This window comes from Chaetodon auriga, chromosome 16 (genome assembly GCF_051107435.1).
Source record: "Chaetodon auriga isolate fChaAug3 chromosome 16, fChaAug3.hap1, whole genome shotgun sequence".
In the NCBI taxonomy this organism is placed as follows: Eukaryota; Metazoa; Chordata; class Actinopteri; order Chaetodontiformes; family Chaetodontidae; genus Chaetodon; species Chaetodon auriga.
Window position 1 is genome coordinate 24,205,117 of NC_135089.1, and position 27,628 is coordinate 24,232,744.

At 39.5% G+C, this 27,628-nt stretch overlaps 1 protein-coding gene across 5 annotated transcripts in view; it reads left to right on the forward strand.

Annotated features, from left to right (window-relative positions):
- Window positions 1-22,744, forward strand: part of septin12 (septin 12) — a 95,748-nt gene extending 73,004 nt beyond the window's left edge. For all 5 annotated transcript variants that reach the window (XM_076752140.1, XM_076752141.1, XM_076752143.1 and 2 more), the window contains 9 exons: window positions 1,071-1,475; window positions 4,242-4,370; window positions 9,574-9,655; window positions 11,755-11,892; window positions 12,484-12,601; window positions 12,842-12,937; window positions 16,338-16,434; window positions 16,982-17,033; window positions 18,049-22,744. In XM_076752140.1, the coding sequence (XP_076608255.1) occupies window positions 1,071-1,475; window positions 4,242-4,370; window positions 9,574-9,655; window positions 11,755-11,892; window positions 12,484-12,601; window positions 12,842-12,937; window positions 16,338-16,434; window positions 16,982-17,033; window positions 18,049-18,214 (1,283 nt within the window). In that variant the 3' untranslated portion in view covers window positions 18,215-22,744. The remainder of the gene's footprint in view (window positions 1-1,070; window positions 1,476-4,241; window positions 4,371-9,573; window positions 9,656-11,754; window positions 11,893-12,483; window positions 12,602-12,841; window positions 12,938-16,337; window positions 16,435-16,981; window positions 17,034-18,048) is intronic.
- Window positions 22,745-27,628: the final 4,884 nt, after the last annotated feature.

Below are 27,628 nucleotides of genomic sequence, written 5' to 3' on the forward strand. Positions count from 1 at the left end.
TCAATTACTACTGAACTACAAATACACATTTTGCAGACATTTGTTAATATGTTCATGGAAACTTCTAAATCTAATAAATTAAATTTTATAATTGAGAGATTCAGATGAGGTAGATATTGGTCTCATGTCTGTGTTAATTACTGAACTGATGAGGGAATTGTTGGGTCTCTGTAGATAAAAGAGCTTGGCCTGTACCAGCTCTACATGAAAAGTGTCCTGAAACAACTTTTGTTGTGATTTGGCGCTATACAAATAAAATTGAATTGAATTGAATTGAACTGGCATCAGGACCTTGTTAACCCAGCTTAACATGAAAAGTAGACACAGTTTGTGTCATATGCACTCAAAAAGAGATGTAAAAATGGTTTTGGAGGGGAGTTATATACATGTGTTAATCAGCAGAGCAGTTCAGTCAGGACCACTTCAGTCAAAGAATATTTATTAATACTGCAGAAATTACATTTGCCAGTGTAGCACTGTTCTGGGACCCCCCAGTCAGCCGAGCCATCAGCCAATGAAGCAAGAATTCAAATTAAGCTTGACTTCCGTGGCCTTTCTGACGTTGTACTATGCTTCATTAATGCAGTGGTCTATATTTAACGTGTGCATCATAGTACACAAAAAACACCTTGTGTAGATCAGAGAGCAGTGCATGGAGAGCAGTGGATACAGAATGATTGAAAAACTTGGGGACACACTTCTGAGCTGTATACACATCTGCTGTGTTTTCTGTGGTTGGCAGTGTGGTGGAGGTGTTCATTGAGCACTATGCATGCAATGTGTATTAGAGTCACTTTAACACTGAATAGTAAGGAACAAGCAGGTTTTTTCAGGTTTAGGTGGATTTCATGCCATGCCAGGTCAATTACAAATATTTGGGTGGGACTTATATGACATAACTCCCCCTAAAACCATAAATTGTAATTTTTACATTCCTCTTTATGCACAGATTGTACAAATTGGGGTAATTTAGAAACCGTTTTGTCATTACATAGTTTGTCTAGCATATACAACACTGACAAGTTTATTTTCAGTTGTTAAAAGTAAGATAATAATTGTTCAATCTGCAGAACCTGCCAGAGAGCTGAAGACGGACCTACTCACCCCAATGGAGGAGAGACAGAAGAAGGAGAGAGGCATCATAGGACAAGTGCAAGGAGATGAGGACAAGAGCCAAGGACAAGCAGCCACCATGAATACCCACAATTCCATGACAGAAAAAGAGGATAAATGTGTAGGGGTTCATACAGAGATGGAGGAGAAGGGGAAGGAGAAGGGAATGGAGGAAGGAGAGATGAAGAAAGAGATGGAGTTAGAGGCAGAGGTGAAGGTGGAGTGCCAGTCTGTGCCAGGCCTGCAGATGAGCTTCATCCAGGGTACTGACCTGTTCGGCTACGTGGGCATCGAGGCAGTACTGGACCAGATGAGGAGCAAAACCATGAAGACCGGCTTTGAGTTCAACATCATGGTGGTTGGTGAGTCTCACACACATGCACACAAACATAGAGAGTGACCAATTATTATTTATTGTGATAATATATTATTATTATTATTTGGTTATTATTGCATTTACTGTGTCTGCTTTGTTATGAAAGTTACACCATCATTGTGCTGATGCTAGAGTCTCAGGAATATGCACTTTGAGATTAATGGTAAATGGTAAATGGATTGTATGCGTGTACCGCTTATCTAGTCCAACTACCACTTAAACGCTTTTACAACACAAGTTTGTATTCACTCATTCACACACATTCGTACGGTGGCTAAGCCATCTGCTCATTACGAGCGTTACCCATTCAAACACACTTGCACACCAATGGCACAGCATTGGGAGCAATTTTCAGTATCTTGCTCAAGGATACCTAGACATGTGGACTGCCAGGCTAGCAATTGAACCTCCAACTGCCGAGGCCAGGGATTGAACCACCAACCTTCTGATAGGTGGACGATTGCTTTATCTGTGTACCTCCTGAGCCACAGCCCATCACACTGATGGGTTCCCAAACACAGACAATTTTCGGATCTCTGCCAATTTGTTTTCAAGGGAAAAGTAATGTAAACCAGTGGCTTCCTTGAGTAGGTATAACACTTATTCACAAACCTGAAATACTAGTCATATTGTGAAACTCAGATGAGGAAAGAAAACTTATATTTCAAGAGGAAGACCCCAGATTCTTATCTAATGGGGTGTCAGCTACATATCAGCATTCTGACCTGATTAGTCGGCCTTAACAAATTTTATGTGTAGTGAAGATGCACTTGTCCCTTTTCTGAAATAATTTGTTGAGCACACTCATGATGAAGGCAATTGTGGAAAAGATACTTATCTATTACTTAATAATCTATTAAAACTTATTTACTTTTTCTTTTTTTTTTGCAGTCATTAAAGCAGGTTTAAAAGAAATACATCTTTTAAAAAAACACAGCAAAGTTTTGTCGAACAAAGATTGAACAGAAAGCCTGACAGAATGTGAAAAGTTTTAGTCTGACTTTGTTTTATTGTGACAGAGTTTTCACCACTGTGGCACCAGCAGGGTTTGTATTATTGCCTTTTTTATAAAGGCGTGTAGTGTGCAAACACAATGACAGCCCATTATGATTAGTCAGTAAAGAAACTGCAAATATATTAGGAAATACTTGGAATATTGATAATTAGGGAATGATTGTATGTATATTTAAATTATATGATAATCAAATGTGAAAAATTGTGTTTAAAAATAAAATGAGCTCATGCATGTAGCAGAAATGGTTTAGCTGTACAGAATGACAGAGGTCCAGTGTTTGCTGTCAGATTGTGATGTGAGCAATATTCACACTTCAGCATGAATGCATAAGGCCAGAAAAAGAACACAAGCTGAATGAATGTTTCTAATACTGTTCAAATTCAATCAGCAGTAGTAGTTTTCAGGATAATTGAGGGTTGTTAGGTCTCTTCCTCACTGATATATTTTACTTTGTTTTTCTACTGGAAGAAGAAGTATGGTTCTGTGCAGAGGAAGTGGTTTTGAGAGGGTATTGAGACACACACTTCCCCTGCTTTTTGATTGAAAACAGGAAGTTTCCCCATGGTAATTATTTATTACTCATGTTTACAAAACGAATATTTACCGGTGTGTGATTGTGTTGTCTATCAGTGTTTGCCTGTGTGGTCATACACATGCTCTTGCTTAAATAGAAATGTATCGGGACCTTCATATTGGATCCTACATACTGTAACATGACTAAGGTACTTGTCATCATCACATCAAGTCTGTTAAGGTGCTGGGCTGTGAGACAGGACCTTACTTGTTGCCATGTACATAATGAATACCAAATACCAAAATCTTGACCTGTAGTCCTGCAAACAAACATGGGTGTACTCTGCTGCCTTAGATAATTACAAGTTCCCACTGAGAGGTGTACTAGTGAAGAGGTAGATGAGGTCTCTTGTGATTCCCTTAATCAATATCTAAATAATATGTTTAATTGAGAATATTTGAACTTAAAATTAGACAGCACACAACACATGGCTGTTAAACTTGGAACGATTTGCCATTTTAATTAGTCAGTTCACATAGGAATATTTGTTTATATAATTGTGCAGCATAGCTGATGTCTGCTATCTTTGCTCTTGGTGTAGAAACATAAGCAGATATTCATGGTGTTGTGTTTCATGTTTACCTGAGTAAAGTCGAAGATTGACTCACCTGTGCATTGTGTTTATCGGAGCTGGTAATGAGGTTAAGCTGAGTGGCAATGCATCGTTGGTAATTCTCTATTGGTTTGTCTCCACCAGTTACCCCTTCCACATAACACGTCTTTCCATAAGAACGCCTGTAACATTTTACAACACTTTTAATATTTTTGTTAAATCAAATACTGAGTTTTGTAGAGGAACAGGTTTCTATTATGAAAAAAAGTTGTTGGTTCGATATCGCTGCTAAAACCTGAGTAAAGTATCAAAAAACTTAATGTGATACCCGCTGCTTTTTTACTTTTGTCACATACATTTATCCTAATGGTCTGAGGGAATGAATCAGTGGCCTTCCAGTTACAAGCTTGCTTCAGAAGAAGCTTGCTTAGAAGTTATAATGGTTCTAATCCAGCACTGACATTATGGTTTGATGGATCAGGGACCTTGTACAGCAACTGAGAACTTTTATTGTCTTCTTCAGATAAGGAGATGTGGCAGAAATATATACTACAAAATCTTACGCACGCTTAAGAGAATGGTTAAAAGCATTGGTTTTATGTGTCTGCAGGTCAGAGTGGTTTGGGGAAGTCCACGCTGGTCAACACTCTGTTCAAGTCCAAAGTCAGCCGGAAGTCCTGCACACCCAACTACGAAGAGAAGATCTCCAAAACGGTCAAACTGCACACAGTCAGCCATGGTTAGAAGCCTCCCTCCCCCACCACCACCACCACCACCACCACACACACACACACACACTCACTAACAGATGAGAACGAGCCCTTTGCCTGATAGATTCAAGTGCCATAAAGTCTCAATGGTCACAATTAAAGGAAGCACAAATGTCCAAAAACCAATGCATGCAACACTAACAAATAAAGCCTGCATTGTTCTGTCCACTCATTAGTGGTAGTACAAGTAGTACAAGAATAGTGCATGAACCACTCAATAACAACCACAGGCATTTAAGTCCTTTCCTACCTTTAAAATGCCTTTCTCCTGGATTTACGTGTGGCCATGATTAGAGTAATGAAATCCAGGGCAGGGCTCAAACAATGTCAACCACAACTGGCAATTTGTTACGGATAACATTCATTAGTCTAGCAGTAGCTAATGGTAGCCAGTTTAGCTAATGTTAAAGTTCAAATTCATGATAGACAGATCTGAAATTACACATGATAACTGGTTTTGGCATGCCTGACTCATGACTGTTATTTGTTTGTTAATTTCACTTGCCTCGTCAAGACAGTTGGTTAGTTAGTTAGCTATCTACCTAAGATGTAGCCTGCAAGGTACCTGACCTGCAGAAGCAGGTAATAATTCCATTGGTGTCCTTGTCATTTTTTTCCACTTAAGTACTGCTGCTCGAGATTGTCTCAGCCTCTGGGCTTGCAGCTTTGAGATATCCAATCAGCTTGGGGAAATTTTGTACTACCATGTACACAAACAATTGAATAGCAGCAACTCATTCACTGGAAATTGTTTTAAAAGAAAACCTTAGGATAAGAAATTAAATGTTATCTTCTGAAGTCCCAGCCCCCCCAAATCATTTTCTGGGCAGCAGATGTGTTCAGCAAAGTCATGAGTTAGACTGTGATATTTTACAGTATACAAGAGGAAAATGTGACTTTATGGTGAAGATAGAGTCCGTCTGATTTAGTTGTGTTGTTCTGTAGGGAATCCACACCTCACCATGCCCCCACCAAGACAAAAGGTCAAAGAGTTTTCCAAAATCATTTGGAAGCATGCATAGATCAACCTTAGGTCTATTGTGTTCAGGGAGCATGTTCATGAAATCAAGTTGGTGTGATGAGGAAGTGAGACTTGCCGCCACATGACAGGACTGTCAGAATGAAACTGGATCATAGTCTTTTTCTTTAAATGTGAAATTCCAAGTGAACCAGAGCTGATATTACATGTTACTGACTTCAGTTATTTTGAACAGTGTACAGTTATTCTTGACAATTTGTTAATAAGGACTATTATTTGTCACCATAGTTCCCTTCATGCTTCTGTGTGACATCTCTCACTCACACTGGCACAGTTGTGTATACAGGGTGCAGTGGAACAGGAGGTTGGGCCCACATGCAGAACACCAAGGAGGCAGGTATAAGAAACAAAGCAAGCTTTAGTGAGATAAAACAAGAAAGAGACCAAGCAAAACCCTAAAACAATAACACAGATTTTTGCTGGAAGTCTTTACATTTACCACCAATGCTTGAGAGAGAGTGTCGTCGCCCCTGGCTACCAGCTCTTCTCTACTTATAGTGGAAAAAAATACTCTCACTCCTGAACATTTCCCAAAATACAGTGTGACGTCTCAGGCCAAATCTCCGAAGGCCTCACTGCCTATAAATCCAGTAGAAATTGGGAAGTGAAAAGCAGTAGCACAACTGTGGCCCTCCAGCAACTGTAAAGCACGTGAGAAACTTAGTAGAAGGTATGTGTATGTGTCAATTACTTCAATTACTACAGAATTCAGCCGCACGAGTGCTGACGAGGACCAGAGGGCGGGAGCACATTACGCCAGTTTTAAAATCGCTGCATTGGCTCCCCGTGCATTTCAGGATCGATTTTAAGGTTCTTTTATTAGTTTTTAAATGTCTTAACGGTCTTGCTCCTTCTTATTTATCTGACCTACTTTTACCCTACCAACCCTCGCGGACCCTGAGGTCCTCCGGTACTGGCCTCTTAATCATTCCAAAAGTAAGAACTAAAACACACGGGGAGGCGGCTTTTAGTTATTATGGACCCCGATTGTGGAACAGCCTGCCGGAGAGCCTCAGTGCCACAGAGACTGTTGATGTCTTTAAAAAGAGGCTCAAGACCCACCTTTTTAATAAGGCTTTCAATTGATTTGTTTGATTTATCTTATTCACGTTTCTTAGCATATTTATCTTTGTTTGTATCTTATTTTAGTTGCATATTTTAACAACATGTTTAATTGCTATTTATTTCATTTACTCATTTTATTTCATTTTATGTTTATGTCTTAGTCCCTTGGTTTTTTAGCTCCAGCGTTTCCTCATGGGGGTCCTTGGTTTTTAGGTCAAGCGTTTCCTCATGGGGGCCCCCCTCACTGGGAACTGCTCCTGGCCTACTGATGGGGGCGCTGCTGAGGGGACGGCTCTGGCCTGGATGGCTGGAGGCCTCTGCACCTTGGTGTGGGGTCTCCTGTCTGCCTGGGTCGGGTGGTCTTGGGCGGCACCCCCCTGGTCATGAGCCAGGGGCCCTCTCAGTGTGGATGGCCCCCAAAGGTGGCTTACCCCTTATCTTGTCTGTATGGGTGTGTGTGCGCGTGCGTACGTGTCTGTGTGTGTGTTTCTGTATGTATTTATGGGGGCGGGAGGGCTAGGTTTTCTTCTTTGCTGTTTTTAGCCTCTGTGAGGCACTTTGTGTTGCTTTTTAAGTATGAAAAGTGCCATATAAATAAATAAAGTTTGAAGTTTGTGTGTGTGTGTGTGTGTGTGTGTGTGTGTGTGTGTGTGTGTGTGTGTGTGCGTGTGTGAAAAATTTGTAAGAAAACAAAAGTGCAAGAGTTTTATTGCTGCCGTTGATGATCTATTGATGCAATAGCATTTATCATCTATCTTTAACAGATCAAACCACTTCATCACATTGGTACAAAACTCATATAACTATCCAATATTACCTGTATCAGTCCTGCTCATTCACTACATTGCCCATGATGCCCTAATACAGGTGATATTGAAGTGAGGGCTAGCACAGCATAAACTTTGTGGCCTCTGTTAGTCAAATAAAGTGTGCACATTTTTTGTATACCTATATCATCATTCTCAAGTTTTAAATGTGTTGCAACATAATTACAATTCCACATCCATCTTTTGACAGTTGCCATGATGCATGCCATTGTCATGTACCGACTTCTAAGATCACTGTAATACATGTATTATCTCAATCATCGTCTCATATACAACATAAAGTGAATAAAAGATGATCAGTCTATACATACATATATAAATATATATGTGCGTGTGTGTGTGTGTGTGTGTGTGTGTGTGTGTGTGTGTGTGTGTATTGTGTATATATATATTATATAATAAAGTACATCACTGCCTTTCTTGGTCAAATAGCCCTTATATAGCCTGGAGGTGTGTTTGAGGTTATTGTCCCATTGGAAAACAAATGATAGTCCCACTAAGCGCAAACCAGATGGCATATTGCTGCAGAATGCTGTGGTAGTCGTGCTGGTTAAGGGTGCCACCAACAGTGTCACCAGCGAAGCAACCCCACTCCATCATACCTCCTCCTCTATGCTTCACGGTGGGAACCACACATCTAGAAACCACCCGCTCACCTTTTCTGTGTCTCACAAAGACAGATGGAGCCAAAAATCTCAAATTTGGATTCATCAGATCAAAGGACAGATTTCCACTGGTCTAATGTCCATTCCTTGTGTTTCTTGGCCCAAGCAATTCACTTCTTGTTGTTCTACCTCAGAATTGGGTCACAGCTTCTTTGCAGCAATTTGATCATGAAGGCCTGTTTCACGCAGCCTCTTCTGAACAGTTGATGTTGAGATGTGTCTGCTACTTGAACTCTGTGAAGCGTTTGTGTGGGCTCTAATCTGAGGTGCTGTTAACCTTCGGGCTCTGAGGCCTGTAACTCTTGGTCTTCCTTTCCTGTGGCGGTCCTCATGAGAGCCAGTTTCATCATAACATTTGACTGCACTTGAGGATATGTTCAAAGTTGTCATAAAGTAATGATGGACTGTCATTTCTCTTTACTTAGTTGAGTGGTTCTTGCCATAATATGGGTTGGAACAGTAGTCAAATAGGGCTATTCACTATACAGACTTTTATACCAACCCTACCTCTGCACAACACAACAGATGGTCTCAAACACATTAAGAAGGCAAGAAATTCCAGAAATTGACTCTCGATGAGGCACATCTGTTAATTGAAAACCATACCAGGTGATAACCTAATGAAGCTGATTGAGAGAATGCCAAGAGTGTGCAAAGCTGTCATCTAAGTAAATGGTGACTACTTTGAAGAATTTAAAATATAAGGCATATTCTGGTTTGTTTAACATTTTTTTTTTTTTGCTTTGTTTGTCTTCGGTATTAATCTACAATGTAGAAAATAAAAAAAAAAAATAAGGAAAAACCATTGAATGAGAAGGCGTGTTCAAAGTTTTGACCAGTCGTGTATACATATGTGTGTGTGTGTGTGTGTATATGTATGTATGTGTGTGTGTGTGTGTGTGTGTGTGTGTGTATATATGTGTGTGTGTGTGTGTGTGTATATACATACATACATATCCAGTATATGCTCCAGTATAAATATATCAGTATATAACAGTGACAATGGACTTAAATGATAGACTTTTTTCTGTTGCTCGACTTTCCTCAAACATTCACACTTCTACACAAGAGTGTACACATCACTCTGAATTAGTGAAGGCAACGCTTTGATCTCCTCATCACACAAATACACGCACGTTTGTCTCACTATTCTTATGAAGATTTTTTTATTCCCATAGCCAATCCTAACCCTCATCCTTAAACCAAACTAAGCCTAAAACTGTTGTTATGGCATTCCTATAACCACAACCTAATTTTTAACCAACCCTCAATGCTGATACAGCACTAATGCTAAACTTAAATCCCAATCACACACACAGGGATCATAGAATGGACTGAAAACCATGACACGGTTGCTTTACTATGGAATCCACAGTATAGTATATTCTGTACCAAATTCAACTCAGTCCAGTTTGAGATTTCATTTTCTACCATAGTTTCATGTTGGCTGTAATTTTGACACTTAAAAAGATTATTTGCTGGATTATCTGGTAACCATAAAACCATTTAGCCATGGCAGAGACATTTGTAAGTACTGCACATGTAACTACATCACCCTCTGTCCTTCTCTGTCTAGTAATTGAGGAGAAGGGGGTGAAGATGAAGCTGACAGTAATCGACACTCCAGGATTTGGAGACCAGATCAACAATGAGAACTGGTGAGTGACAGGAAGGTGGAGACAGGTGGATTGTGGTAAAAAAAAAAACAAAAAAACTGGCTACAATAGTATTTGCAAATAAATATATTCTTCATTCTTTATAGAAACCCCATTAGCTTCCCCAGAGTGGTCGTTAGTCGTTATATTGACACATCAACAAAAAAATCTAAATTAAAATCACACTGAATAAACAACACCAACAGTGTGAACCAGGCACAACATACTAACTGATATCGTTCATTCATTCATTCGTTCATTCATTTGTAATCTGAGACAGAATTCAGCAGGGTTAATGAGAAATTAAGTCTTTATTAGGTTATAGAAGAAACCCAAACATTAATGACCTTTATAGTAATACTACACCAAGTAATCACAATAGCACCCACACAATCTTGTTCCACACTTGCCACCAGCAAGAATTGTTACAACTGAAATTTCATAACATGTTATAATAGGCAAAATTCTAATGTTACATATAAGATTTCAAAAACAAGATTTTATGAATCTCTTCAGATTTAGATTTTTCTCTTGACTTACCTTTTAATTTTTTGTTTATTTTCAAGAATCCTTAGTCAGTGCAGTCAGAAAAGAATAGTAGAGTAAGACATGTTGTTCTGTTTGCTCTGTGCTTTAGAAACCCACACTAAGTCATTACATTTTATACTTGGTGTCATATACTCAATACATGTCTGAAATAGTCGACCCACAACTTCTTTTTCTGCTTGTTTTGAGGCTATTTACCTTAAGTCTGGTCTGCAGACATGAAACACATGATCAGTTGGTTTGAGGACATTGCATGTCCTGTCTGTGTGTCATGGCTTATGGTCCTGCATTGTGCTGACTTTCAGAGAGAGTGCATAAATATTTCAGTCTTATTCATATAGAATCACATAGAGGTATTAGATGCCTAGTGTTTCAATTTTAAAAGCATTTACCCACAATTCAGCATGACATATACTATCACTGGAAATCAAAACACAACGAATACAAAAAATCTAGCCACAAGTGGCATTGTGGGTTTAAGCCCTTATCCACTCAACAGAAAAAAGCAACTCAACAGGGCAAAATTGAAACCGCAAGCAGCAAAGGTTGGATTTCAGATTTCATAAAGGTGAGTAAGTAGTGAGACCAATCACACACTTGTTTCATCATCACAAAGCCCGCAGCATTTCAGTAATTGTCCACTTGAAGTTCTGCTTTATTTCTCCCTTCATCAGATTTGGATAAAGCCCGTGTTAAGAGACAGGTAAAAGTCAGTAGTTTAAATAAGTATTCAGAGAATGTGCTCAAGAATACTTAAGGTAATCTTCTTGGTCTTGGTGATTACCACGCAGGTAGACTGCCAATTCAATGATTCAACTGGAGCAGATGAGTCTTGATTGCCTGATTGAGAGCAGCTGTGTTCAGGAGGAGAGGAGGCCAGTCCCAACCTGTCAGCCCCGTCCTGTAGTGACACAAACTCACACATGACAGACAGGGGAGAGACAAACAGGAGACAAAAGGAGCGGAAAATGCAAAGACACAATGGGGAAAAGGAAAGGGATTGGGAAACTGTGGATCCCCACACCCAGTGTGTATGTTCAGGAGATATCCGTCAAGGTAGACCATTATGGTCCAGAGCATTTTTTTTTTGTAGAGCACATGTCAATTGAGCTCATATTTCTTGAGAAGCACTTGCACATCATTTGCATAGGGGACAAGTTTCATCATTCACAGTAATTCAAGCCACCTCAGCAGAAAAAAAAACAAACTATTATTATTATTATTATTATTATTATTATTATTATTATTATTATTATTATTATAAAACACATCAGTAAGTGATGCTGTTGCACTGGGTGACATTTCCCTTCATTACATGAACATACCGGCTGTATTTTGACTCAGCCCTGCATATGCACTGTCATGCTGCCCAAAATGCTCTGTAAGGATTTATGTCTTCACATCCAAAATGATTAATACACAAATGAAAACATTTTTGGTTTTAGTCTGGTCATGGGACAGGAAGAAAAATATACAATAATGCTAACCTTATCCTTCAAAGACACGGCCAGAATTTTCTAGTCACTCACTGATTCTTCTCTGCTGCTTATCTCCAGCTGGGACCCCATAGTTAAGTACGTCAATGAGCAGTATGAGAAATACCTGAGAGAGGAGTTGCATGTCAACCGCAAGAGAAGAATACCTGACAGCAGAATCCACTGCTGCATCTACTTCCTCCCTGCCACTGGACACAGGTCAGTACTAACTTGTTGCTGCTCAGCATCACATTTCTGAGATAACACAGGGCTGTTCATAACTGATTAAACAAAGATTTTTGAAATTGCTGTGAAGACACAAATTTGGAAATCACTACTGAGATTGTTATTTCATGTAGGAACAAGACTAAGGTGGATTTATAGTTGCTAGTATAGCTAAAAATAGTGAATTTGTTTTGTTTTGTTTCAGCTGTTGGCTATGATGGCATCCGTTTAATGCATTCATCCAAGTGGATGATCAAAAATAGAATAATGTCAACAACAGACTGTCATCAAAAACAAAATTACAGGCATGCAGGTTAGATGGAAAGAGAACAAGTGTGATGGAAAGTGTCAGGAATTATTTGGTGTTCTCCTTCATCTGTTCACCAAAATGTAAAAAAAATGTATGTTATGTTTTTATGCTAAATTATTGCCAACAAATCCCATGAAAAGACCAAAACCAAAAATCAATGAATTTATCCTGCTAACAAATAATGTTAAAGTATTGTCTGTATATACAGAACATTTGTCGGTGCCATTGACCTTGTCTGTTTGCCAAACTAACCAGATATCTGTCTTTGCTTCCAGGTTACGTGCCATCGATGTTGAATTCATGAAGAGGTTAGGGAAGATAGTGAGCATTGTACCAGTTATCGCCAAAGCCGACACACTTACCATTGAGGAAAGAAAGGAGTTCAAAGAGAGGGTAATGGAACACACATTCATACATACAAAGTTTGTTTTCTTTAGATTATTTTTTTTTTCTCTAGATAATATTGATAAGATTGTGCGACATGAACAACATCTGGTTTCTCAGTAAATCTTCCCTTTACCACCATGCATGTGTTCAGCGCTCATAAATCCTACCTTACCAAAATCAATGTAAACCAATTAGTCTGATCCATTTTACCTGTGTTTAACCTGATTTGACTTGACTGTTTGACAGATAAGGCAAGACTTGGCAGCCAATGGGATTTGTGTTTACCCTCAGAAAGAGTATGATGAGGATCCAGAGGAACGCATCCTCAACGACAGGATCAGGGTAACGTCTCTGCTCCACAGCAAGAACTCTTCTATTACTTTATGTTCAACTAAAGATAGATTGTGGGAAAGTTCATCAAGAAATGAAAAAATTGTTGTTTGTTAAGAGTCATGCTGCCCATTACAGCTCGCTATTATTCTGTGGCCCGGGCCTATAGTGACCCTAACCCCAACCTCATTGTCTCTGTACTGCACTCTGACGATGACAATAAAGTTTAATCTAATCTAAATCTAAGTACTAACCCCAGGAACCTCTGGGCACTGACGCTCATAGCCCATTATTTTTGTTTTGTACAATTTTAGAGTGGAAAAAAAAGAAAGGAGTACCATACAAAAGTTTGTGCACCACAACAGATTGGAGGTGTCATAACTTTTACCAAGGTCTCAGATCTTAATTAGCTTGTTAGGGCTAAATATTCTGACTCCTCAAACCTTGTCCCAACAATCAGCAGCCTCCTCTAACTCACTCCTCTAAGCAGCTGTGTAGTACTCTAAACTAAAATAATTGATGCTCACAAAGCAGTAGAATGCTGAAAATGACAGCAATTTTTTTCAGATTGTCATTTCCTCAGCTTGTAATGTAATTGAGAAAAGGCAGTTAACAGTGGAGGTCAAGTTGTGGTCTGGAAAACTAAGAAAACTTTCAGAGAGAACTGCTCATAGGATTGCTAGAAAAGCAATTCAAAACTCCCATGTCACTGCAAAAGATCTTCAGGAAGATTTAGTAGAATCTGGAGTGGTGGTCAGTGCTCTGCTGTGCATTGACAATTGCAAAAATATTACCTTCTGAGTAATCAGAAGAAAATCTTTTGTAGGCCTTCACCACAAAATTCAGCTTCCAACATTTGCAATAGTATAGAAACATAGAATAGCAGCAATTCTGAAAATATAACTGTGTAAAAAATATAAAATATAACTCAGTATATAAACAAATATTAACATCAGTTCTTGAAGAGAAAGAGAGCCAGAGCTATAAACTATGTACCAGAAAAAATATGTGCAAGTTGCAAGTGATACATAAATGTAAACAATAAACAGTATTGTGCAATTTCACAGTAGTGCAATGTAAACACTGAAATATTGGGGTTTGTGACATTGGTAGAGATTAACTGTTTAAATTACTGTTGAAAAGCGTGATGGCTCATGGCAGGAATGATTTTCTGAAGCAGCCGTTGTGACAGTGGAGCTTGAGTGGTCTATTGCAGAAGGAGCTCCGCTGTCTGTCCACAAGGTAGTGAAGAGGATATTGGTTGGTTACCCATGGATACAGTCTGTCCAGTGTCCTATTCTCCACCACCTCCTGAGAGGTGTCTAATTTGTAGCCAATAATGGAGCCAGCCTTCCTGATCAGTTTTTTCAGTCTGTTGGTGTCACTGGCTCCAATGCTGCTCCCCCAGCACACTGCAGCAAAGAAGAGTGCACTGGCAACAACAGACGGGTAGAAGATTTCTAACATCTTGTTGCACACGTTGAATGATCTGAGCCTGAGGAAATAGAGCCTTCTCATCCCCTTCTTGTGGACAGTGTTCATGTTAGTTTTCCAGTTTAGTCTGTTGTCTAGGTGCACAAGGTATTTGTAATCCTCCATCACTGTGACATTCTCAACCAGAATAACAGTGGTTGTGTGGTCATCCTGTTCCTTCTGAAATCAGTCACCATCTCCTTGGTCTTGGCCACGTTAAGCAGCAGGTGATTTCTACCAGACCATTCCTCAAAATTGTCCACCACTGCTTTGTATTCCTCCACTCGTCCATCCTTTGTACACCCCACAACTGCTGAGTCTTCCGAAAACTTCTGCAGGTGGCACAATGAGGAGTTGTACTGGAAGTCTGAGGTGTACAAGGTGACAAAAAAGAGACAAAACAGTCCCCTGTAGTGCTCTTGTACTACTTTCCACGGTCTCAGACAGAACATTGCTGAACAAAGTATCAGACAAACTGTGGTCTGTCTGTCAGGTAGTCAGTAATCCAGGAGATAGTGGGCGCACTGACACCCGCTGCTTCTCACCCAGAAGCAGCAGCTGGATGGTATTAAATGCTCTGGAGAAATCAATGAAAGTGATCGTCACAGTGTTGCCACTACAATCCAGGTAGGAGTGAGCCCGCTGCAGCAGATGAATGATGCCATCATCCACACTCAAATGACGTTGGTAGGCGAACTGTAGAGGGTCCAGTGATGATTTCACCTGCGGTCGGTAGTGGGCCAGGATCAGCCTCTCAGCACCGTCATCATGACTGAGGTAAAGGCAATGGGTCGGTAGTCGTTGAGGCCAGATGGAGACTTCTTCTTTGGAACAGGAACCAAGCAGGACGTCTTCCATAGGACCGGGACTCTCTATACATTAGCATACAGTAGGTCTAGTGTGGTGTTTTCTCTGGTGGGCAGTTAATAAATTGGAATGTTGGCAGAGTTTTGTCAAAAGAGTTGTGATTAAAGTCCGCATTCATGACTACAAACACTTTGGTTGCTGCGTTTGTAGCTCCGTTACAGTGGAGTGGATGACGTCACACGCTGCTTTCCCATCAGCTTTTGGGGGGATGCAAACAGTGATCACAGTGGTGGACGTGAACCCCCAAGGCAAATAATAAGGCTGCATCCCCGCAAATAGCAACTCAATGTCCAGGCTACAGAAATAGAAATCTGGGATTACACCACTTCTCATTCAAAAACTATGCAATCCCTCCAATGCAATCCCTCCTCCCTTCTTTACGCTCCGAGCCATGTCTCTGTCTGCCTGCACACAGCTGAAGTGGGGTACCTCTAGCTCCAGTCTGGTATGTGTGAGTGAATCCGTGACTCAATAAAAACCATTAGGCCACACTGTCGGTATTTCCAGAGTCCTGACCAGCACAAGCTCGTCCATCTTATTTGCCAGAGACCTCAAATTTTGACTCCATTTCCCATCCACTTAATCCTAAGTAGATCAAAAGCACTGCTATCATCAAAGCCAAAAATTTTTAAATACAGATAAATTGTTGTCCTATTTTTATTGATTTATTTACTGTCATGTGGCTCAGCCTAATTGAGCATATAGTTGCAGAATATTACCGAAATGCATTCCTTAGTATTAAAAAAGCATGGGGAAGAAATACTTGAAAAGTACAATTTTATAATACTGACATTATAAAGCTCATATGTTATAATGAATGAGGGCAGCTGTGGCTCAGCAGGTTGAGTGGCTCTGCCAAACCGAAGGTCGGTGGTTCGATCCCTGGACTTGGCAGTCCACATATCGTATTCTTTGGCAAGATAATGAACCCCAAAACCCTGATTCTGTGCCATCGGTGTGTGAATTCACATGTAAGTTGCTTTGGATAAAAGCTTCTGCCAAATGAGTAATTGTAATTATAAATGAATTAATGATCTTGACTGAGACATGCTCATATTGTGTATGTGTTTAGGACAGCATTCCCTTTGCTGTGGTGGGAACAGACAAGGAGCACCAGGTCAATGGAAACAAGGTGTTGGGCCGTAAAACGAAGTGGGGAATCATTGAAGGTAAGGCATCTGTAAAACTTCATATACACCTGGTATTATCATTTACTTATCTCTGTTCCCACTGTGTGCAGATTGTGATCTCACTTTTAGCAGAGCAGATGATTAGGTTCAGCAAAAGGGTCAACAACTATAGCAGCTGATCCAATGCAAGCGGAAACTACTTTTACACAAGACGCTTCATTTTCTGACTCTGGAATACATATCTCCATATGGACTATTTCTTTAACTACCATCTCTCCAAAGATGGCACCCTCACTTCTTAATATAATTTATCTTCTTACAATAATTAATAATAAAATTAATTAACAAGAATAGGTGCAGATAAATAGTTCCCATTGCCCTCTGATAACATTTTAATCGCCATTTTCCCAAATTGGATCATGTGGAGTCTGATATAATTAAATCAATTGGACATACAGATGTAAGTCTCCATTCTATCTGCAAACTGATTAGTCCAACACAAGGTCATATTATTATTATAATCAGTTACTTCACTTTAAACTGATGTTTTTGAAAGCCAAACATAAATCTTTTTTGCTTTCCACAGTTGAAAATGTGGGGCACTGTGAGTTCGCCAACCTGAGAGATCTCCTCATCAGGTGAGTTTGACTATTGCAATTACACTTGATTCATCAAAAAAGAGCTGAGATATGTGTAATTTCAGATGCAGATGTTTAAGGGACTACTACATTCAAGATGGATGTCATGTGACCAACAGCAGCTGAGTGCATGCTCAGGCTACTTTTTGGCAGAAGTGGACAACACACATGTCCTTGAATTTTTAAAAAAAAAAATTCTAAAACACAATGCTACAATAGTAACAAACAAATTGTTCAATAATTATCTCATACTGTGTAAGCATAACCATTTTACTGACCTGCGTGTCATAGCGGTCCTTAGTTCTCTATAGTTCTCTCTTAAAGTCATCAAGGTGTTGTTAGACGCGCAGATACTGCTGCATGCGAATGCTGAAGTGGAATTGTTGTCAGCCATGTCTGTTTAAGTTAAACAGTTGGTCCACCATCTGACAACCAGGACAGGATCTGCTATGCTCCTCCTAAATCTAAGGTTTGACAAAGATTATTAGTATACTTAGTCAGAACCGCTTGTCCAATGGTCAGAAACCTCTTCCCCACACCTTTCAGCCATCATATTAGGGGGCGCTGTGTTCAACCATTTCTGTAACTTTCCACAACTGACAATCCAAATTCGCAACTACCAGGAGTATGTTGCCTGTATACCTAGAGTGCGAGCTGTGTCAGATGACATGGTTCTGCTGGCTGTCAAACAACTAAGTTCCTCTCTAGTATTTGTAATCTCTCTTCAGGTCTGCACACAATACATTCAAGCATGGTGTTGACGTCACCTATCACATACTGTTGCAAAAAGTGCAAGGATTGTTTTTTTTTTCTTATGATTGCTAGTTTAAGCAATTTTAGGGGGGGTTGACATGTCAGAAATGTATAATAGAGAGAAATGTCACTTCCTAAAGAAAGAATGCTTAGCCAGTGGGAGCTTCATGAATTGCATTTTGGTTTGAACCTGATTTACCAGAAAGAGAATAGCAAAATTAATAGCCAGCTGGGAATCTTTCTGTCTTTGTTTTCTGCAAAGGTCTCACCTGCAGGACCTGAAAGATGTGACACACAATATTCACTATGAGACCTATCGTGTACGACGGCTCAATGAGAGTAACATGAACTTCGGTGAACTGAGCCTGTCCACCTGGCTGCTGGAGAATGGAACTGCTGACAAATGTGAATCAGAGAGTCATCTCTGATCCCTTCATCAGCCTTCTTCCTGCAAATGCTGATGCTCCTCATCCAATCACAATGAGAGATGGGAATAGAGAGTTATTATTATTATTATTATTATTTTAAATTAGATGGAGATTTTTTTTCGTTTGCGTTATGGGACAAACTAGTGGATTGTTTTTAATGAAAAAATATATTTGAGTTTTACATTAAGACATAAGGAATACATCAAATATTGATATATTTTCTAATGGGAGCTACTTTATGGCACAAGGCACAATCAGAGGAAGCATAAACATAAGTCTCCTAATTTTATCTAAGCATACTGGCATCTGCTAAATTAAAGGTACATTATATGGTCAAAAGTATATGGTCAGTCTAGGCCTTATCACCCATCGTGGACCTCACTAATGCATGGTGGCTAGATGTAAGCAATGGAGCATCACATATGGGTGGAATGTTCAGGTGTTGTCATACTATGTACAGCAACGTATGCACTGCAGTGCATCATTCTTGCTTAGGTCAAATGTGTTAAAATGTGTGTCATACGAGAAGGCAATCATGACGCTGTTGGTTCAGTAAAGGTTTTGAATTAAGTTCGTCACAGAAACAACAGTGAACATCAAGCTGCAACCAAAATTTAAAACATATAAATTAACCCCCCAAAAACCTCTAATATAAAAATGTGAACCTGCTGCAATGCCAAGCACTGCCCTGTTGATTTTGACAGTATCTGTTCCTAAGAGTACCGTTGTCCTCAAATGTTGCCAGAATTAAGTCAGCCAACATGCTGTAGAGAGGTGGATGATGTGCACTTTTGGTTTAAGTTGCTTTTTGAAAAGATGGCTGCCTTTTATACTTCTGACCTAATTAACAGCAGATATAACTGACTGCAGGAAATACAAACTAAAGGATTAATCTGTAGGATTTTGGTGTACATGCTGTATTATACCATTCTCCTTGCTGAGTTTCATCTTCTTTTTCCATTCACATTGTATCTGTACAACTGAAGATGCTCCCTTCAGTCCACATTTAAGTGCCAAAACAACAAAATGCTTAATTTGTTTATTGTCTACCTCTTTTACAGAGTAACCACACCCAAAAACGTTTTGGAATAATTGACTTTTATTTATCACTTGAGACAGACAGAATACATCTAGTCATGAGGTCAGTAGAGTGCATAATGCACTACTGATAACATTTATTTCAAAATCACTAGTAACACAAGTTGCTCAGTGCTCAGTATGAAGCATTCAGTTCAAGATCATAATCCAGTGTCATTTTCAAATTTCAATGATCCAGATCAGGTTTTGAATAGGGTATCAAATGTAGGAATTATAACCTTTATTTTTGTAATTAATGGTTTCCATTTAGTATTTTTCAGTTTTAATGGCTTTTATCCATTACCCTAATGTTTTTTGTGTGTTCATTACTTATTTAATACAATGGAACAGTATAAAAATGGCATAGTTAAGAAGAAAACAAAAGGAAACTGACAGCACAGTCATCACTCATAAAATAATACCCCTTTTAAGTGCCGCTGTTGCTTGTAAGATGGATTTGATGGATTTATTTTGTTCCCACCAGAGGGCCAGTCTTCGTCTGGTTCAAACCTTCTTGCCACAACAGATCAATAGGCCTGCAGACAAATTAGTACAGGACAAAATATTATAAGAAACCATCTGGAAAAGCTGTGTTGCTTGCATTAATTTTTTTTTTTTTTTTTTTTTAAAGGATATTGTGGTTGACAGGGACCAGGAGAGTAGGATGTAATAAACGGTAATAATAATAACTCTAAGAATAATCTCAGCAGCCTGGGGGGTGGGTTGCTGCAGCACCCTCAGCAATTCTCCTTCTACTCCTGGAGCAGACAGTGTCATCTTGGTGTGAAATGTCCTCAGGAACAGCTGCACCTTGCATGCATTGCATATCAATCAACGGTGGTCAGTAAAAACATTCCTCAGCATCATACATTGCTGTGGAGTTGCTAATGATTTATCTGTGTCATTTTTCCCTTTGAAAATTAATTTGTGGAGTTGAAGAAATGGAGAGCTTTTTATTGCTGAATGTGGTCAAAGGTGTAATTTTTTTGCACCTGTAAGCACCTAACGATGTCATTTTGTAGTGACACTCCCTGGAGTCCACTTCTACATCACTTCAGCATGGTAAGAAGTTAAATCACTGGAGGTCAGCAGACACACTTTTCAGATTGTTCAGCTGTTGTCAAGTTGTTCTTCAATGAGTAGACATTTTTTCTGTCTACTTAAGTATTACTTATTAACATGTATTTCTGTGGACTTTACCAGTATTAAAGTGCAACTCAACTCCATATTGTTGAGAGGAGATCAATTTTACTGACCTGAATGGATTCATAAATTCATGTCTATTGTATTTTGGAACAGACCAGGTGTGTTTTATTTGTGATCACACCCAACTCTGTATGTAGCAGTGTACTGTAAAGTGCTGTAGTGTACAGGGTGTGACCATAGTAGGCAGCAACTGCTAGATGGCAGCACAAGCAGAATTTTCAGCCTGGGTGTAGTTGAAATAACAAATTGATCATGGGTGATAAATGACTGGCTTAATGTGGCAGGCAGAGCCAGTGCATTTTTTATATGGTCCTGCCTGTATAATTTGGATTAAAACTGCATTTTCAAATATGTTAACATTAGTGTGAGCATTTTCACTTGCTAGCTCCACCCCCACCATTTGCAACAATGTCATCAATATAAAAATGGTTTGTGGTGCCAAAACAGTTGGACACTTGTTATCTAAATCATTTGTTTAGAAGTCAAATGATGCTGGGTCTGTTTGAAATGTGTTTGGTCTATCTCATGGTAATCACTCACTGTACTTACCAGTTTCTTATTTGTTTGCAGTTTTAGTTTAAGGAGGCTCATCTTTATGTATATTACATCATTGCAACAATCTGACTAATTACACATTTTGACTTCTCATAGTAGGAAAAGCATAACTAACATTAACAAAGGCGATTTATTCAAGTTGCCCTGTTAAGCCATGACAGCGAGACAGTGGGCCAGTACGTATAATACCAGAACTCTGAAACTTAGCAGCAAAATTCAATCACCTTTCATTTATTATTTACGCCTGTGCTTTTTCTACTGTGATGCAAAAATGTAAAAAAGACTTGTGTAGCATGATTACTACTGTAGAATTTTACATGATGGCATGTGAAATGTTAAAGTGGTTAATGGTTAATGTTAAGATGACAAAGGATGCTCAGCTGTCTTTCCATGGAAAATGAAGATAAAAATATGTTTTTTTGAGAAGCTTAATATGAGTAGACTCTATGTAACTACACATAACCTTGAGTCAGAGTAAGGTCCATGTTAATACACTAACATCAGTGACATGCGGTCCGGGGAGGCAGGGGAGGCAGTGCCTCACCTGTTAAAATATAATCTAAAAAAACTTGCTGTGGTTTATAAATTCATTAGAGGAGGAAATTCACACTTAAGCTCATGACTGTTCTATAAATTTGTTTTCTGCATGATTTCAACATTTCTATGGTCAAAATCGCTAAATTTACGCATTTCCTGTTCAAATACATGGGAGAAGTGTGAGGTGAGGCAGCGATGAGCTGTGCCTCACTTCTGACCGCACTGTGCCACACACACTGACTGACACGGGCAGTTGGCACATGCCCATTGCTGTCTCTTTTTATATTGGCCATCAATGTGCAGTGAAAATGCTCCGGGTGAGGCAGAAAGTACCATGCCGCACTGATAGGTGGTAGTGCTGAGCTGCGTGCTTTCCTACACAGAGGGCGATAGTGAGTGTTCAATTTTAATTAATAAGAGCGAGATCTGCCAAAAAAAAAAAAAAAAATTGAAATTTTAAAAAATTGAATTTGACCTTATATTAAATATTCTTTTGTTTTTCTTGTTATCGTATTGTTGAACAGTGTGGAATTGATTAAAGCATAATTAAAAGCTTTTAAAATAACTAAATGTTTCAATTAAGGTCAAAATTGAAATATAAGCTTCTATTTTGGGTTCATATATTTTTACATCTGACTCCAGAGGAGTCAGTGCCTCACCAATCATGAACCTCACCGCATGTCACTGACTAGCATACACAGTTTGCCAGTAAAGCTAGAAACATGTAGTGCATAATCAGTAGCATAAATAAGCTGAGTGTTGGTCTCAACTCACCTGATTTTGTTGCTACACTTTTATTGTGTTCCTAAAGAACAGAAAATACATTTGACTTTTTTTTCAAAGTAATGGATTAACTAAGTGGCATCCAAAATATCAGAGTCCCTCCCCCTAACCTATCATCCACAATTTAATCAGACCCTCCACAATAGCATTTCATTTTGACTTGGGTCACGTACAGCTTGTCAGACATTCAGTGTTACTGTCCTCTTATCTCTCAGCCCTGCTCTGTACCCTGAACTTTTGTGTCAACCTCCCACCTTTGTGTCTTATTATCAGCATGTACTAACAGTTCATGTATGATTATTGTTTTTCTAAAGTATTAATGATAACACATCAACACTGTTGATTTACAATTAAATACTTATCACCTTCTCAGTCTAGTGTGAAGTCATTGTAATGCATTTGCTGTTTGAGGTCAACCTATTGCCTTTCCCACTGCACTACCAGTACAGCTGCTGTACCACATACTAGCTGGGTAACCAGCCAGAGAATCACACCAACAGGGGCCTCAAAAGAACCCCGGTTAACTGTGTATCAGCAAGAGTTTCACAATAAAGTTGGTGCTGCTGGCATCTAGGTTTTGGCAATTTGATTAACTGCACATTTGTTGGGGAATTTTTCCACTAAATAATAATATCACAAAGGATGGTCCAGAATTATTACATCATATAGTGGGCCTACTTGTAGACATTAGAAAAGGCTGTGATTTTAAATCATCTCAAACTGGCTGATACCTAGGTCTAATTGTTATAATACAATCATAGTACTAGTGGATTGGTTTTCGCCTCTCTGGGGGTAAGCTGCCATGATGCTTAAATGTGAATTTAGAGGTTACAGGGTACATATACAATGCACAGAGGGCAGTATGTGTGGGGTCACTTTGGGACTCACAAGACAGAAATTAGGTAGAAAGTAGTAGAGTCTGATATACACTGACTTTTAATCTTTGTATCCTACATTTCCAATTAGGCAATTTAATAGCATCTTTTATTAGATCCTCCCTGCCTTCTAAATATTCACTCCTTTCAAGACCCACACGTCCAATTTATAATGCATGCTCTCTGTTGAAAAATTTAATTTCAAATTTAATTTCACAGCCGAACTGATCATCATCACTGAATATCATCAGGGTTATTTTTTTATTTGAAGTGTGGAGGGTTTTGAGGACGAAAAATGGATATATAGATATATAGATAAATAATTATATAATGTAATGCCTATTAAATGGTATTACAAGTCTTGGTGTTATCCTATACTCAGATCTAAACTTGAAGTCCCACATCAACAATATTAAGAGATTATGAAAACTTCATTTCCTCATTTCGTTCATTCCATGCTTGGACCATAGTCCAAGTACAACCATTTCTCCATCAAAAAGATGCTTAAAAACAGATTCATGCCTTTATTTCAAGCTTACTTGATTACTGTAATGCATTTTTAACAGCCTCTTGAAAAAAACACTGAGAGACTTCAGCACAACCAAAACTCAGAAGCCCAGCTATGAATCAGAACCAAGAGGAGAGATCCTGTAACATACAGAATCGATTTTAAGGTCCTCCTCTATGTATACAGAACTCTTAATGGACAGGCACTAAGCTACATTACCAACTCCCTGATTTATTTTTTGCCTTGTGGAACACACTACCTATAGATATCAGGGAAGCCAGCTTGCTGAATATTTTCAAAAGAAAGCTAAAAACATACCTCTTCACTTTAGCCTTTAACTAGTTCTGACTTCCTGATAGAGGTCTGAAACTTTTGTACTTGACCTCGTGCCACACTTTTTTTTAAATGCTGAATTTTACTTGATTTTATGGATTCTATGTAATTTATTTTTACCTAGATTTATTATTTTATGCTGTCATTTGATGCCTTTTCCTGATTTTTATTTTCATCCTATTTACTCTATTTATACCTGTATTTTTTATTTTATTCTGTGGTTGTATGCATTGTCTTTATTATTATTATTATTATTATTATTATTATTATTATTATTATTATTATTATTAAATGCATGGTTATTATACAAAACAATCCCTAAATAAATGAGTAAATAAAAAATTATCTTATGCTTAATTGTCACCTTAAATAAATAAATCACAAATGAGACCTAAATATAAATGGTAAATTTACTTGTGTATTTATTCATTTACTTATTTATATATTTACACATTTGCATACTTTTTAATTTGTCTAATAGTTATTTTCTTATTCATTGATTCACATATGTTGTATATACTTTCATTTATCCAGAGTGCAACTTGCTGCAGCAATACAGATAACACGGTTCACTTTACCCATCAAAAGTCAGGGGGTCTGCCCTGCGTTTGGCCACTTCAAGATGGCAGCACCAGGTGTGGAGCATAAGGAAATCCTGCAATGGTAGATATGCTGGCTGTAGCTGAGCAGATGGAGGCAAATGCCAATTTCATATGTTTTTTTAGACCAGACTGAGAGCTTTTACGGAATGAACTGGAATGATGTTGGCCCTGACTAACACAGAGATTAATGAAGCTGTGTTCACAATCCTCGTGGAGATAGTCCAGCAACTAAGTTTGCAAGGTGATATGATGTTCAAATAAAAAATATGCCTTTCAAGCTGATGGTCTGTGGCCTTGATGGTATGATTGGTAATCTATAGTCACACAGTGGAAATCTGTGTTCATAGTTTCTATCTCCAAGCTTCTTGAAATTCATCGCAAAAGCATGGATCCAAGAGATTGTGTTTAAGACAGCTAATTTTCTTATTCTCTCATTGCTTTTTGGTCTATGCAGTTCTTTTTTGGGGTTTGAAGTTTTTATGTTTGCTTGTTTGAAACGCGCTCAGGCAGGCAAAACTAACTCACAGGAGAATAGAGAAAACACAGCTCGAGGAAAAGGTGGCTGGAGGTATGGCAGGGACCAGGAGATCATTCTGTGGCGAAACACAATAGACATGAGGAAGGATCATCTGGCACCAGAGTGAGAGAAGCCCACTTAAGAAGGAGAGTCCTGATGAGCGGACATTAATGACAGGTATGTCTGGCTGCCACTCACCTCAGAGGAGATTGGCCCCGCCCCTGCCACGCTCCAGCCCTGGAGACACACAGAGGCAGAATCAGAGCAGATACAAAAACACAGCCACAACACAATACACAATCCCACATAACAATCGGCTTCCAGAAATAGCCACAAGAGCACCAAATGCGAATTAATCCATTGCTGAGAATAGTCCCAAACAAATGTACCCATCCTTTTGATTGAGTAATGTTTGATATATATTGTGTCCTGCTGTTGAACCGTACCTTTTTTATTATGTATGAGCCTGTTTAAAAAGTGCTGGAGCATTGTCCTGTAGTGCATTGAAAGAAGTATAAGACCTCCAGTATGTTTCAAACAAAGTGTTTGTTGTATCATTTAATAGTGTCTGAAACCAGCTTTCTGATGAAATCAGATAATCACTTCCACTTTAGCTAGTGATTCACCCATATGCTGAGGCTTCATTCATGGCGCTCTTTTGTGAAGTTGTAATTTCATTTTGTTTTGTTTTTTTTTAAGTTTTTATATATACAGGCCTATTGGCTGATTCATCACATCTTCACCTTCAGCTGCAGGCTTTTTTTTTATCATCTTTGAGTGTGGCATTTCTGAAGGAAGTAGAAGATTGTACACATTTGACAGTAATCAATATCTTTTCTCTTCTTTTTTTAAAAGTTTAATGGAAATGGTTGAGTGGTTTTTAAAATTCCCATTTTTTGCAATATCTGCAACTGGTAACTAGTTGTCACAGTGCTGTGCTGCAGCTCTTCAGTCACGCCCCATACCTGCCCATGTGCACACCTAGCCTATGAGGCTCATCAGGAGGGTATTGAAGCCACGCTGTCATTCTTTCCGGTTGCCAGATTGTCTTTGCATCATGCCAGACTCACCAGCGTTCATTGCCAAACTGATCTTCAGTGTAAAACCTCGCCTGTTCCTGACTACTCCGTCCATCCAAGTCCTGTGTCTGCGGGTGTGCAGACCTTATCGCCTTGGTGGTATTAGCTGGGGAAACATGCGTTTTTTCGCCTCTGCTCTTCTCCCTATATACAAACAGCTGCAACTCCAGTCACAAGTCCGTCAAGCTCCTGAAGATTGCGGACGACACCACCCTCATCGGACTCATCTCTGATGGCGACAAGTCCGCCTACAGGTAAGAGGTTGACCACCTGGTGACCTGGTGCAACCAGAACAACCTAGACCTCAACGCTCTAAAGACAGTGGAGATGGTTGTGGACTACAGGAAAAATTCAGCCTCACCTGCCTCCATCACCTTCTGTGACTCTACTATTGACACTGTGGAGTCTTTCCGCTTCCTAGGAACTATCATCTCCCAGGACCTCAAGCGGGAGCCGACCATCAGCTCCCTCATCAAGAAAGCACAGCAGAGGATGTACTTCCTACGGCAGCCGAAGAAATTCAATCTGCCAAAGACAATGATGGTGCACTTCTACACAGCCATCACTGAGTCCATCCTCACCTCACCATCTGGTACGTTGCTGCCAATGCCAAGGACAAGGGCAGACTGCAGCGTGTCATTAGGTCTGCAGAGAAGGTGATCAACTGCAATCTCCCGTCTCTTCAGGACCTGTACGCCCCCAGGACCCTGAGGCGTGCAGGAAAGATTGTGGCTGATCCCTCCCACCCCGGACACAATCTTTTTGAGACACTCCCCTCTGGCAGGAGGCTGTGGCCCATCAGGACCAGAACCTCACGCGACAAGAACAGTTTTTTCCCATCTGCTGTCGGCCTTATCAACAAGGCCCGGAACCTCACCGACACTCTTCACACTCCACCTCTGCCTCTACTTTGGTGCCTCACAGCTAGAAGGTTCTGGGTTCGATTCCCATCTGGGGTGCTGTGGGTGCTGGGGGCATGTCGTCCACCATGCTTTCGGTGTCTGTTGCCCTTTAAGGGGCCTTTCTGTGTGGAATTTGCATGTTCTTCCGTGTTCACCTGGGGTATCCTCCATACAAAAAAACCCGACAAAAAACATGAGCAATGGTGACAAAAGGAACTGGGTCCCCGGGCGCCACTGTCGGCTGGCAACCCACCGCTCCTGGTCTGCCATGGAGGAGGGCATGGATATCAGGATGGGATAAAAGCGTGTGTAGTTTCGGACTCTGTAACTTTGCACATTGTAGGTAGTGATTAATAAAGTAGTGATTCTTCTTCTTCTTCTACTGGTAACATTGACATTGCCATACCTCTATGTGTTACATTAAGGCTCAGCTTGGACTT